At 37.1% G+C, this 12,689-nt stretch overlaps 3 protein-coding genes across 3 annotated transcripts; all 3 read left to right on the top strand.

Moving 5' to 3' along the window:
• Window positions 1–1,321: 1,321 nt before the first annotated feature.
• Window positions 1,322–2,191, top strand: LOC145613884 (uncharacterized). The gene has a single exon (XM_081668923.1). It carries the CDS (start codon window positions 1,322–1,324, stop codon window positions 2,189–2,191), a length of 870 nt encoding a protein of 289 aa, XP_081525049.1.
• Window positions 2,192–2,631: 440 nt separating this feature from the next.
• Window positions 2,632–3,408, top strand: LOC145613885 (uncharacterized). The gene has a single exon (XM_081668924.1). It carries the CDS (start codon window positions 2,632–2,634, stop codon window positions 3,406–3,408), a length of 777 nt encoding a protein of 258 aa, XP_081525050.1.
• Window positions 3,405–4,217, top strand: LOC145613886 (uncharacterized). The gene has a single exon (XM_081668925.1). The coding sequence runs from the start codon at window positions 3,405–3,407 to the stop codon at window positions 4,215–4,217; it is 813 nt and encodes a 270-aa protein (XP_081525051.1).
• The last annotated feature ends 8,472 nt before the right edge of the window (window positions 4,218–12,689 follow it).

The raw sequence follows: 12,689 nt of genomic DNA on the forward strand, positions 1-12,689 counted from the left end.
ATAAGGACCGAACCCGTTAACAAACCGAACCAAAAATAAACCGAACTGAAAGAAAACCGAACCGAAAAAGAACCGAACTGTATCTAACCCGAAACCGGTTCCAACCCGAAACCGTTTAAACTGGCAAAAAAACCGCTTACACCGAACCGTTAGAAAACTGCTACTCGTTTGCACCGAACCATTTAAAAACCGAACTGTTTGTAAACCAAACTGGTTATAAACCGAACCGTTTATGAACCAAACCGCTTCTAAATCGAACCGTTTACAACCTTTTGTATATAATTAAATGGATTTTTTTTTTTGACGGGAATATAATTAAATGGATTAAATATTAGAAATCTTAGAATATTTTTTTTTTAAAAATAGCAAGGCAAATCATTCATTAATGATAATCAGTGTTCACAAACAAGAGCAAAACAAGCAGGCTCAGGCCCTGCCTCAAACTATTAGCAACACTACTGCCTCTAGTCATGTATATAAATGATTAAATAAGAAGTATATAATAACCTAATTGTAAACACACAGTAATACATTAATACACTAACTCTTATAATCTACTTCGTAATAAACTAGTAAGATCAGTATGACTAAACTTGAAACAGAACATAATATGTATTTATAAAATCAATGAGAATTTATTTATAATATGATGCCTAAATAGTAAATATGAAATGATTCGCGACTTTATATAAAACTTGTGAACGAAAAAGGTTAGCAAGTACTATCAAATTTCAAACCAAAACCATTTAACTGCCCGAATCCAAACAACTCGATAAACATTTTATTTTTTGAAACCGAAAACCGACCCGGACCGTAATTTAGTAAACTTGAAATGGAACCGATATGAATAACGTTAAAGTGGTTAAACCATCGAAGAACAGAACCAGTTATAAACTAAACCGAAAAGAACCGAACCGGTTATAAACTGAACCGAAAAAGGACCGAACCAGTTATAAACTGAACTAAAAAAGAACCGAACTGTTTCTAACCCGAAACCGTTTCCAACCGAAACTGTTTGAACCGGGATAAAAACCGTTTACACCGCACCGTTAACAAACTGCAACCCGTCTGCACCGAACCGTTTACTACCCGGACTGTTTACAACCCGAACCGAATTAAAACCGCTTAAGAATAAACCGAAACCGAATCGAACCGATAACTATTTAAACCGAACCAAAACCAACCCGTGAGACAATTAAACCGATTCCAAACCGACCCGATTGAATACCGAACCGATTTCAAACCGAACCGAAACCGAACTGTCAAACCGTTTTGACAGTGCTACTCATTATGGAAAACCAGACCTCTTTTTGACAATGACATGCAACCCATCGTGGAAAGAAATTGTAGACGAGTTATTGCCCGGTCAAATAGCACAAGATCGTCCCGACTAATCACCAGAATATTCCATGCAAAATTTGAGGAATTCAAGACGGACGTCGTAGAAAAAGGCGCTCTCGGGAAGGTTATTGCCTATGTCTATGTCATTGAGTTTCAAAAAAGAGGCTTGCCACATGTTCACATGTTGCTCATTTTGGAAGAAAAAGACAAACCAAAATCTCCGGAAGAGTATGACAAATTTGTGAGAGCCGAGATACCTAATAAAGATGAGGAACCACGATTATACGCTGTTGTTTTGAAGCATATGTTCCATAATCCGTGTGGTGAAGGTCGTCGAAATTCTTCTTGCATGGAAAATGGGGTTTGTAGACGTAAATTTCCTAAACCCTTTGCAGCAAGCACGGTCCAAGGCAATAACTCACATCCTATTTATCGTCGTCGTGGTGATCGTCCGCCAGTACCTTTACATGAGAATAGTTCAACCTTCATTGATAATGGTTGGGTTGTTCCATATAACTCATGGTTGCTACTAAAATACGATTGTCATATCAATGTGGAGATCTGTAGCAGCATCAAGAGTGTCAAATATTTGTACAAGTATGTGCATAAGGGTGTAGATCGTGTTTCAATGAAAGTTCGAGCAGGGGTTGAATACAATGAGATTCAACAATATGTGGATGCTAGGTGGGTATCTGCACCTGAAGCATTATGGAGGATATATCAGTTTCCCATTACTCGAATGTGTCCATCTATTGATCGATTACAACTACATTTGCAAGATAGGCAAATGGTTAGATTCAGTACAAATCAATTTATTGAAGACATCCTTCGAATGCCACAAAACTCTTGAACTATGCTCACAGAGTTCTTCAAGATGAATGCCTGTGATCTAGAGGTACATACCTATACAGAGAATTTCCTCAAGGTTATCGATGGCTGCCAGCTACAAAAACATGGAGAAAAAGGAGGAGTGCGAAAAGAGTGATAGGTAGGATCTACACAGCCTCACCAATGGAATGAGAAAGATTTTTCTTGCGTTTGTTATTGGATCATGTTAAAGGCCCCGAATCATTTGAGCATCTACGAACTGTGAATGGAATTGTTTATTCTACTTTTAGAAAAGCAGCTGAAAAACTAGGTCTTATAGAGAATGATGCAAGCATTCGTGATTGTTTGCATGAAGCATCAAACTCTAAAATGCCATCATCATTGAGAAGATTATTTGTCACGTTGTTGGTTTATTGTCAACCAACTGGGGTTCGATCTCTATGAGATGAATTTTATCATTACATGGCTGAAGACTACTTATATTCAACTTCAACAAATCCAGATTTGGTACGTGATTCAGTTCTCTATGACATAAATCGCATGTTAAAACAATTAGGAAAGAGTGTCAATGACTTCGACCTACGTAAAATTAACATGCGATTGGATGGAAACGCAGAAGTAGCTAGAGCCATACATGAGGAATTATCAGCACCAGTGCCCCCTAAAGATGTGCAATGTGCTGAGCATCTTAATGACGACCAACGATCTTCATTTGATATTATTATGGAAGCTATTGATGCAGAGAATGGTCGAATTTTCTTTATAGATGGTCCAGGTGGGACATGTAAGACTTATCTATATCAGGCCATACTTGCAACAGTCAAGCTTAGAGGAAAATTTGGATTACCAGTAGCCATCTCAGGTATTGCTGCCACACTATTGCATCGAGAAAAAACCTCTCATAAAACTCTTGGTATTCCGGTTATGCTGCATGCTTCGTCAACTTGGAAGTTTAGTAAACAAGATGTAGAGGCACAATTGGTCAAGTATGATGCTGTCATAATATGGGATGAAGCAACAATGACTCATCGACATGCGTATGAAGCGATTGATCGTAGTTTAAGAGATCTAACAGGGGTTGATGTTCCATTTGGCGGCATGGTCATAGTGTTTGGTGGAGATTTTAGACAAATTTTACCTGTTGTACCAAAAGGAACAAAGGCTCAAACTATAGATGCGTGTTTGGTCAGTCAACACGATGGAGACATGTTCAGCTACTCCATCTCACTCAAAATATGAGATCAATACATGATCCAGAATTTGCATCGTTTCTTTTAAGAGTTGGCGATGGATGTGAGCCTACAGTTGATGAAGACATGATAAAGTTACCAGCTTCAATATGTGTAGGAAATGGTGATCAAATTTCAGTTGATAATCTAATCCATCAAATATTCCCAAACCTAACTGAGCACGTAGGTGATGTTTCATACATGGTACAAAGAGCTATAATAACTCCAACAAATGACGAAGTTGACATGCTGAATGAGAAGATACTTAAAGAGTTCGCCGGAGAAGAAAAAATCTACTACTCATGTGACTCCGTTCCAGAAGATCGTCAAAATCTCTATCAGCAGGAGTTCTTGAATTCATTATCCTTTGGTGGTTTGCCACCACATATTCTAAGGTTGAAAGTTGGTTCACCAATCATGCTTTTGAGAAATATTGACACAAGTAGCAAATTGTGTAATGGGACAAGGTTAATATGTTGTCAATTAAGGGATCATGTGATTGAGGCTGAAATTTTGACCGGAAGTCACAAAGGGACACGAGTATTCATTCCACGTATTCCTTTAAAAACGGCAGAAGATGTGAAGTTGCCATTTGAAATGATTAGAAAACAATTTCCTGTCAAATTGTGTTTTGCTTTGACCATTAATAAATCACAGGGGCAAACCATTCCTCATGTTGGTATATATCTTCCCCAACATGTTTTCAGCCTGGACAATTATACGTTGCAGTATCGAGAGGGACCTCACAAGAACCAACCAAAGTTTTGGTTAGCAAAGGAGATATTCGAGGTAGATGTGGTGTATTTACAAAAAATGTAGTTTACAAGGAAGTCCTCCTGCCTCATTTGCCACAACCCTAATCATAAGGTATTATCATTAAAACTATACATGCATACATAGCTTCCATCGTCATAATCATATATGAAATTAATTAAATTCATCATCTTCTTATCAGGGACCAAGCTAAGCATAATGAAAGACAACGACTGAGCATCAAAACTGTATATATAGAAGGAAATATATCTCATGATACTCTTGAGGATGTTTGTATTCATGGTTTTGATTTTGTACTTTTGTTATTGCATCATCTCCAACTATGTACAATTAATATGTGTAAACAATTTCGACTCTTGATATCCAAATAATAAGTATTATATATGTATTTCTTATTTTGTGCACGCATGGCGTGCATATCTTAGCTTGTTTGATTAATTCCTAGTATCATGTTAGGATATTATTTATTGCTTTCTAGAATCATGTTTAGGGTGCCTTTTATTCTTCCTAATACCATGTTAATATCATGTTAGGGATAAAGCTTTGATCTTTATTGCTTAGTGACATGCTAGTATTTGTTATTAATCTTGTTAGTATCATGCCTAGGATCTTGCTATTGTTATTAAGCTTTATTATGATTATGATTATTGTTTATTATTATTATTGGTATGTTGCTTGATATTTTATATTGTTGTTATTGCTTAATCACGCCTTTTATGCATGTTTAAAGGGAATTTGTACTTGAAATCACGCTTAATAAGATAATGAATAATTTGGTTTAGGCTAATATGATTTTAATTCAAGTGATCGCCAATAATAGTTCTATTTGTGCATTAATATTGAACCAACATAGATTAAACAGGTTTAGGGTTAATCCAATGATTGCATGTTAGTCAGAAAGCGCACATGAATACTAGTAGAATAAAGTAGAGGCCTATTTTATAGGGCAGGTTCTTTCTTTTGTAGATTGGATTCATACCCTCATCCCCGAATCCAATTTGGTTCAAGACCTTTTGGAGTTGACGATTTCATGGGTCGTTAAGGGGTGTAACCTTCACCTCGTAAATGGTTTACAAGTTCCTAAAACTTGTTGGAGACTCTTTTGCTCTTGTTTCCTTCCCTTTGGACGCCACCATACTTAAGTGTATGATCACAGTGGGGTTCAAGCTTGGGGTTAATGCTTGAAATATTCCCTACAGTTTTTGGCGACTCCACTGGGGAAGATTTCTATTTTAATTTCAGAAATTTATTTTGGCAATGATTTAGAATGAGCTGATGAGACTCGGAAAGTTCTAAGTATTTCATTTGCGTAATTTCGATTAACATTATTGTCATATGCATAAAAAAGGTCCTCATTGGATAGACCATCCGAAATGAGTAAAAAACATAGGATTTTTACACGTAGGAAATTTGAGAAATATCTTTCACAACTAGAATCGAAAAAATACTGTGAAATCTGGAAAATTCTAAGAACGTAGATACCTGCTGAGGCATGTAGGAACTAGCGTCAGAAAACAGGGCTTGTCGCCTGTAAAGTGCTTCTGTCGCCTGGTGACTGTTCTGTCGTTTGGCGATAGGGGTACTTTTGCGGCGACAGTCCCTGTAGTTTGGCGCCAAGTTCTTCCAATACCGAGCTAGAACTCTGCCTTCTTGTTTTGACTGGTGTTGGCATTGTTGGCTCGATTCTACTTCTTGATTGAGTTTTTCTCTCTTTTCTAAAACCCTTATGTGTTCTACATATGGACATAACCCTCTGGGGGTTCACGCTCCATCTACCCAATCGAACGCTCCTGACAACGACGGGTACATCCGAATTTGTGAATCCACCAAACCGTGGAAGCAAGTTTTTAACTTGTGGGGTCCCATTGATACACGCCACTGTAACACCCTAGAAATTCCTTTCCTTTAAAAATACCTATTTTACTCTTTAAAATACGATTTAGGAATATCTAAGACATTACCGAAACCGTGAGAACGGCTAAGGCAATTATCAAAGACACACAGCGGAAGACTTAAATCAAAACCATTCAAAAGGAGTCAACTTAAAAGTCAACCAAACGAAAGTAAAGTTAAAACTAAAGTCAAACGAAGTCAAATAAGATCAACCTACAACTTGGAACCATTGTAGGCCCTTATCAAAACCAATTAAAATACGAAAACCTTTGCGTTAGTCTCATAAGCATAACATAATATTATATTTGAAAGCAATAAACCACATCTCAACTAATAGAAACTAGCATGATTCGCTCTTCACTCATGCCCCGTCATGAATATGCTTCAACCTGAAAAATTTATCTCTACTTGTCCCCACTACTCTCCATTAAAAATGGGTCATCATAGGGCCAAGATAAAGATATGGCCAAACACACAAACACACACACAATCAGCAAAGCTGAGTACATAAGCGTAATTAAACACACTAAATTACTTTCACCCATCAACACACACTTACCTCAATGCTGTTTACAAGCACACACAATAATCAACAAGACACTTTAACTAGACACTAAATAATTCATTTAGCGTTGATTACGCATTGAACGGGTTTCCAACTATACCTCCCCCAAATAAATTGAGGTTAACTGACACGGGAGCTAATCGTGCCAGCGACAAAACCACTCAAAGGTGGCGGAATTCCCGCGCATAATAATAAATAAAAAGGAATGTACAACGTCCTGTACTCCATTAAAAGTTATGGTTAAATATAAAACCCCATAACTCTCCCCATTGTTCATACTCAAGATATATACGTTCCAAGAGTTTTGGTGCGTAATCTCTTTCACTTTACGTTATTTACATGTTATTGGACTTAGTGATGACTCTCAAAGCATAATAAATCAATCAACAGTACTTATTCAATCAACCAAATATACCAATTTAATTCTTGAATAATTAGTGACCACATATTATTTAACGTTGAACCCTTTTTAATTCTACCTCAGTGTCAAAGACACCTTAAACGCATAAAACGCCAATAATCCTATCCCTCGGTGTTAAAAAACACCTTAAGTGCACAAAGGCACCAACATACAATTTATTCCTCGTGTACATAGACACTTATATAGCTCCTTCCTCATGCTTAAAGCATCAATAAAAAAATATATGAACCATAGTAAAATTCCTTTTCAATATTCCAAACCAAATTAAACAATTAATATAATTAAACATGCTCTCTATCATGCCATAAATAAATATGTGGTTCATAAATTATATTCCAAGCTATTATTTTCCATTCAATAATCCATCCCAAATAAATCATGCTTCACAATCCAATCACCAATAACATCCAAATCATAATTTTCATTCCAAACCTAGCATGATATTACTTGTGATCAATCAAGCACATTTAGCATGCTACTACATGAATACAATTATGCTAAGTACGCGAACGTACCTCAATAAAGCCCTTAAAGTGGCCGAAACCACTATAACAATTCCCGAATCAAGTCACCTACATAAAGGGACAATAATACTAAATTAATTACCCATGTATACACAATTTCCAGCAACTTAAACTCACTTTTAACCATTTAAAATAATCTAAAAATTATTTTAAAACCCCTAATTAAACTTCTTTTTAATAGGTAATCACACCCTTTTATTAAAATCACAATTATGCTACTTTAAATAAAATTCCAGCATTTTAAACTAATCAAAAACCCCTTTAAAACTTCATCAAAGTACATCTTTATACTTAAATTATCCATAGAAAAATTAAATTATCTCTTACCCTTTAAACTCAAGGGTAAAAATTTAAAGCAATAAAAAAAAAACCTTCGTTAAAAACCAAAAACTGCCCGAAAATCATATTTAGAGGCTGAATTTGGCCAAGAGAGGGTAGTGCTCACTACCAAAGGTACTGAGTCTTTCTTAAAATGTTGTTTCCACATGGAAAACAGTACTTTTTAATCAAAATCGGATGAGTTTAGAACCTGATCGGGATTAATACGGGATTAATATTAACGAACGGAAATCTAAAAATTAATGGAGTATTTATTTGTGTAGGAAATTTTTTGGGGATAAATGGAGTATTTATAATGTAGAGTAGGTTAGGGTATGTTTGGGCTTCATAAAAATAATGGACTTTAAATGATGAAATAGGTGGCCCAAAAGTAAAAATAGGATGATTGGGTTCATAAGAAAGATGGGCTACATTTGGATTAAATACTTGTTGACCCAAATATAAATACTTGCTTTATCTATAATCCAATAATTAAAATGATTTGACCCAAAATATATTTTATAATTAAATAAATAATTTATAAAATACATTAAAAATACGGGGTATTACACCAACCCTTCCAAAGGTAGGGCTTCCGCGCGATGCATCCGGACTCATGACCATGGACCCTCTTTGACTAACCCATATCCTTGAACTTTAGAGAACTAGAGACATGGTTAGGTTGCAAACTCATTACATCATGTTGTGACTATTTGACTACTTGTGCATTCTTTGCTTGTGCATAACCTATATGTGATAACCGTTTGTTTGACTTGTGTTTAAGTCTGAATAAACTAATTAATCACTAAAAGGACTATTTCTAATTAATTAATTAATTTGACTAATTAAAGGCTAATAAATCAATCAACCTAACTTAGTACGACTTTAGGCATGTCCCCTTAGAGTAAATACATTGGAAACAGTCCCAGATTAATGTTCCAACAATGGCGTAGAGGTTTGGGTTGTGGCGCCGCAGTCTGTTGTTTGTCACCTGGCGACAGACTTAAGATTGCGGCGACAGTTCTGTTGCTCCGGCGACAGTCCAGATTTTTGCTCGAGTCATCACGACGAGTCTAACTAAACAGTTTGCTAATCAGTCTAAGACCCGCTTTTAACATGGTATCAAAGCCAGGCCCACGGTTTGGGACCTCTAATAGCTTGAGTATATTTTCAGGCCCAAGTTTGGGACCTTTAATGACATTAATTTTCTGGTCCAAATTGAATTGGATCAAGTGATCCATGAGTAAAAAAGGGACCTTACATGTGAGGGGGAGTGTTGAAGTATATTCCACCAAGTAACACATGTAAGAGTCCCACATTGATTAAAGAAGAGAGAGTTAAACACTTTATAAGGCTAAGGGGCTACTCCTCATATTGCCATATGGTTTTGGGATGGAACCTCCTTTGATCTTGTGAAGTGAACTCTCTCTCTCTCTCTTGGTCAAGAGCCAGCGTGACACAAAGGTCACGGGTTCGAATCTCATCCACCCCTCCTTTAAAGTGGAATTAATTCGCACCAAGTATGGGTGGGCCTGTGTTGCATACACATTTCAAGCCCAAAGGGCCTTTCATGTGAGGGGGAGTGATAAAGTATAAAACATATCCCTGGGGCTCAACCATTAGTTTAAGATTTTGGTTGAGTTGGTCCTCTAACAAGTTTGATCAGTTTATTAATGGCTTTAGCCATATTCAGTCCTTACTTGAGTCTAAGCACTTAGTCCCATGGTCATACACAAGAGTCAAAGCATGTCACTTGCACTCACTAATAAAGCACACACTTTATATGTATGTCACATTTTGACTATGCCTAGAGAGTCTTGAACACGTGTTTTTTCCATCAATTTTTTTAGGGGGGTAAGTCGGATATTAATTCTACAATTAAAACACTTGTTTGAACCCATTCCCAAAAATATGCACCCTATTTTTGCTTTTAAACCATAAAATCAAAGTCAATTTGAGTCAAGAAAGGAAGGGTGTCTAATCAAGGACAACAAATTTGTTCAAGTCTTACTTTTTGATAAGCCAATCGGTCAAAAAATGAAAGATAAAAAGATAATGGCAAGTCAAGAAGAAGTCAACGAACTCAAGGGGCAAGTGGCTAACATAGCTGAGGTGTTGAAGAATTTAAGTCTTCAACTCAATGACCCTGTGAAGCAACAACAAATGGAGCTCATGCAAGAAAGCTTGAGCAAGATATCCAATGACTACTATAGATTCCAGGGCATTAGCTCACATGGGGTCTCGGTGGACAGGGATCTTCTTCCGCAGAAGTTCAATGCCAACGACATCCCAAGGTTCAAGGCAACGAACAACCCTTACTTCCATTTAAGAGCCTTTGAGACTATAATGAACATTAAGGGGATGAACAAGAAGGTTTTTCATTCTTTGTTTTATTTATCTTTAGAAACTGTTTGTCAACAATGGTTCTTTTCTCTTGACAAAGAGAAAACCTCTAATTGGGAATCAATTGTAAACGCTTTCATTGATAGATATAAATGCAATATTCAAGTTGAAACTGATCATAGAAACTTGAAATCCTTAAACAGAAAGAGAATGAAGGCTTTACTTCCTTCTTTAATAAGTGGAGGGAAACTTCTGCCAAGATGGTTGAGGTGCCTAGTGAGAAAGAATCTGTAAGGATGTTCATTAAGAAACTCCAAGAAAAATACTCTAAGCATCTTAAATACCAAAACAACTTGCACACTTTTAAGGCCGTCTATGACATCGGTATCAATATTGAAGACGACCTAGCTAAGAAAAAAGCTACTAATAATAGTAATTCCAACAGTGGATGGAAAGGAAAGAAGAACGACAATCCTTCTTCTTCCAAAACCACCCACTCAAATAATTTTAGCACCTTTAATCTGAATGAAATCCTCGCTATGAATAATCAAGGACAAAAGAAACCATTTAGGAGGAACTTTACTCCTATTGGTATGAGTTATGAAACCGCATTCAACCGCTTACATGCAAAAGGTCTTATAACTCCCATTGGACCGTTAAGGGACCCACCTGTCAAAAAAAGAATGGCTAGCTGGAATCCCAACGCACATTGCAAATATCACCAAGGTAGGGGCCATCTCACGGAAAACTGTTGGAAGCTTAAGGAAGCTATCCAAGATATAATTGATAATAATAAACTTCCGTTGCCCCCTGCAAGTAAGTAACCAAGTATCAACAATGAGCCGCTAGCTATCTGATTCCTTGGCTAATTCTGATGAGGAAAATCAGGTTAACCCCTCGAGTCTCATCAAACCAATTGAAGAAATTCATGCCATTGAAGAGAGAAGGAAATCTTTTTCGATGCCAAGTGTGGACTCATCACTGGACATAAACCCGTAATTAAGGAAGAAGTATGTATCCTTATACAAGTTGCATTGGAAATAAGGGAATTGTTACGCGAGGCCCTCGAAGTCGAAAAAGAACAAATAAGACTATTTAAAAGTAGACCTCCCCCTAAGGAGAAGAGATCATTTTCCCTCCAAGTAACTGACACACCCAAGAAGAGTAATAGGCCGTACACTCCAATTGGGACTTCTTATACAAATATGTTCAAAGTGCTCTCCGAGAGTGGTAAAATTCAACCTCTCAAACCGAGACCATTTAAATCATTAAAAAGGACAGATAGATACTACCGTCCCTATCATCAATCAGGAGGACATACCATAGAAAATTGCTTCAAGTTTAAAGATTTAGTCCAAAGATTGATCGATAACAAGAAGCTAGTCCAAATTCCACAAGAACAAGATGATACCATTAATGGAGTTTGGGACAGTGATGATGAGGACGTCTACCTCAAGGACGTTGAAGATACTCCACTTTCGGAAATATATCCAGTAGGTGACATTTGAGATGAAGAGGATTCACCCATAGATGTCCTCATAAGAACTGGGAGAATGCAACCTCCCATTACTACACAACCTATTCCCACTACTCAACAAATTCCCATACCAATTATAGAAGACAACGATGTTGTCAAACAATTGAAAAAGACTAAGGTCGAAATGAATATATGGAAACTCCTAGCAACATCACGAGAGCATAGAGTTGCAGTCATGGATGCTCTAACTAAAGTAGGAATAGATTCAAACACCACTCTTGAGGGGTTGGCTAACTTTCTCACGAGTGATCTTCCAAGTCCTATTAATTTGATCACCTTTTCCGACAAAGATCTACCACCAGAAGGTGACAAACACAACAAGACCCTAAATCTCACAGTAATTTGCAAGAGAATGAATGTCCCAATGACTCTTGTAGACAACGGATCGACAATCAATGTTTGCCCACTTAGAACTACGAGGATGCTAGGAATAAGGGATGAAGATTTTATCTCCATCAACACACGGAATAAGAGCCTATGATAACTCACGTCGCCAAGCATCAGGTACAATTACTATGAATGTAACGGCGGGAGTAATCGAACATGCCACTACATTCCAAGTGTTAGATATTAAGGCTTTATTCGATTTACTGTTGGGACGCCCTTCATGACCTTAAGGCCGTCCCTTCATCCCTTCACCAGCAAGTGAAAGCCATAGTTGGAGGAATCCCGATTACAATCGATGCTTCATCTATGAGGATCAAAACAATGGAAATTCCAATAATCAATGTGGAGCACGATGAGAATGACGAAGATTTGTGGGGCTTTACTGAAGAGGTCTCCTTAATCGAGGAAGATGAAAGGACCTCTCTTTGTTATGACCTCCACTCCAACATGATATCCAATGCTATCCTTAGAAAACAGGGACACTTTCCTGAATGACTCTAGGAAAGAAGAAAGGGATAGAAAAAAAATG

Source organism: Chenopodium album, chromosome 25 (genome assembly GCF_948465745.1).
Source record: "Chenopodium album chromosome 25, dcCheAlbu1.1, whole genome shotgun sequence".
NCBI classification, from domain to species: Eukaryota; Viridiplantae; Streptophyta; class Magnoliopsida; order Caryophyllales; family Amaranthaceae; genus Chenopodium; species Chenopodium album.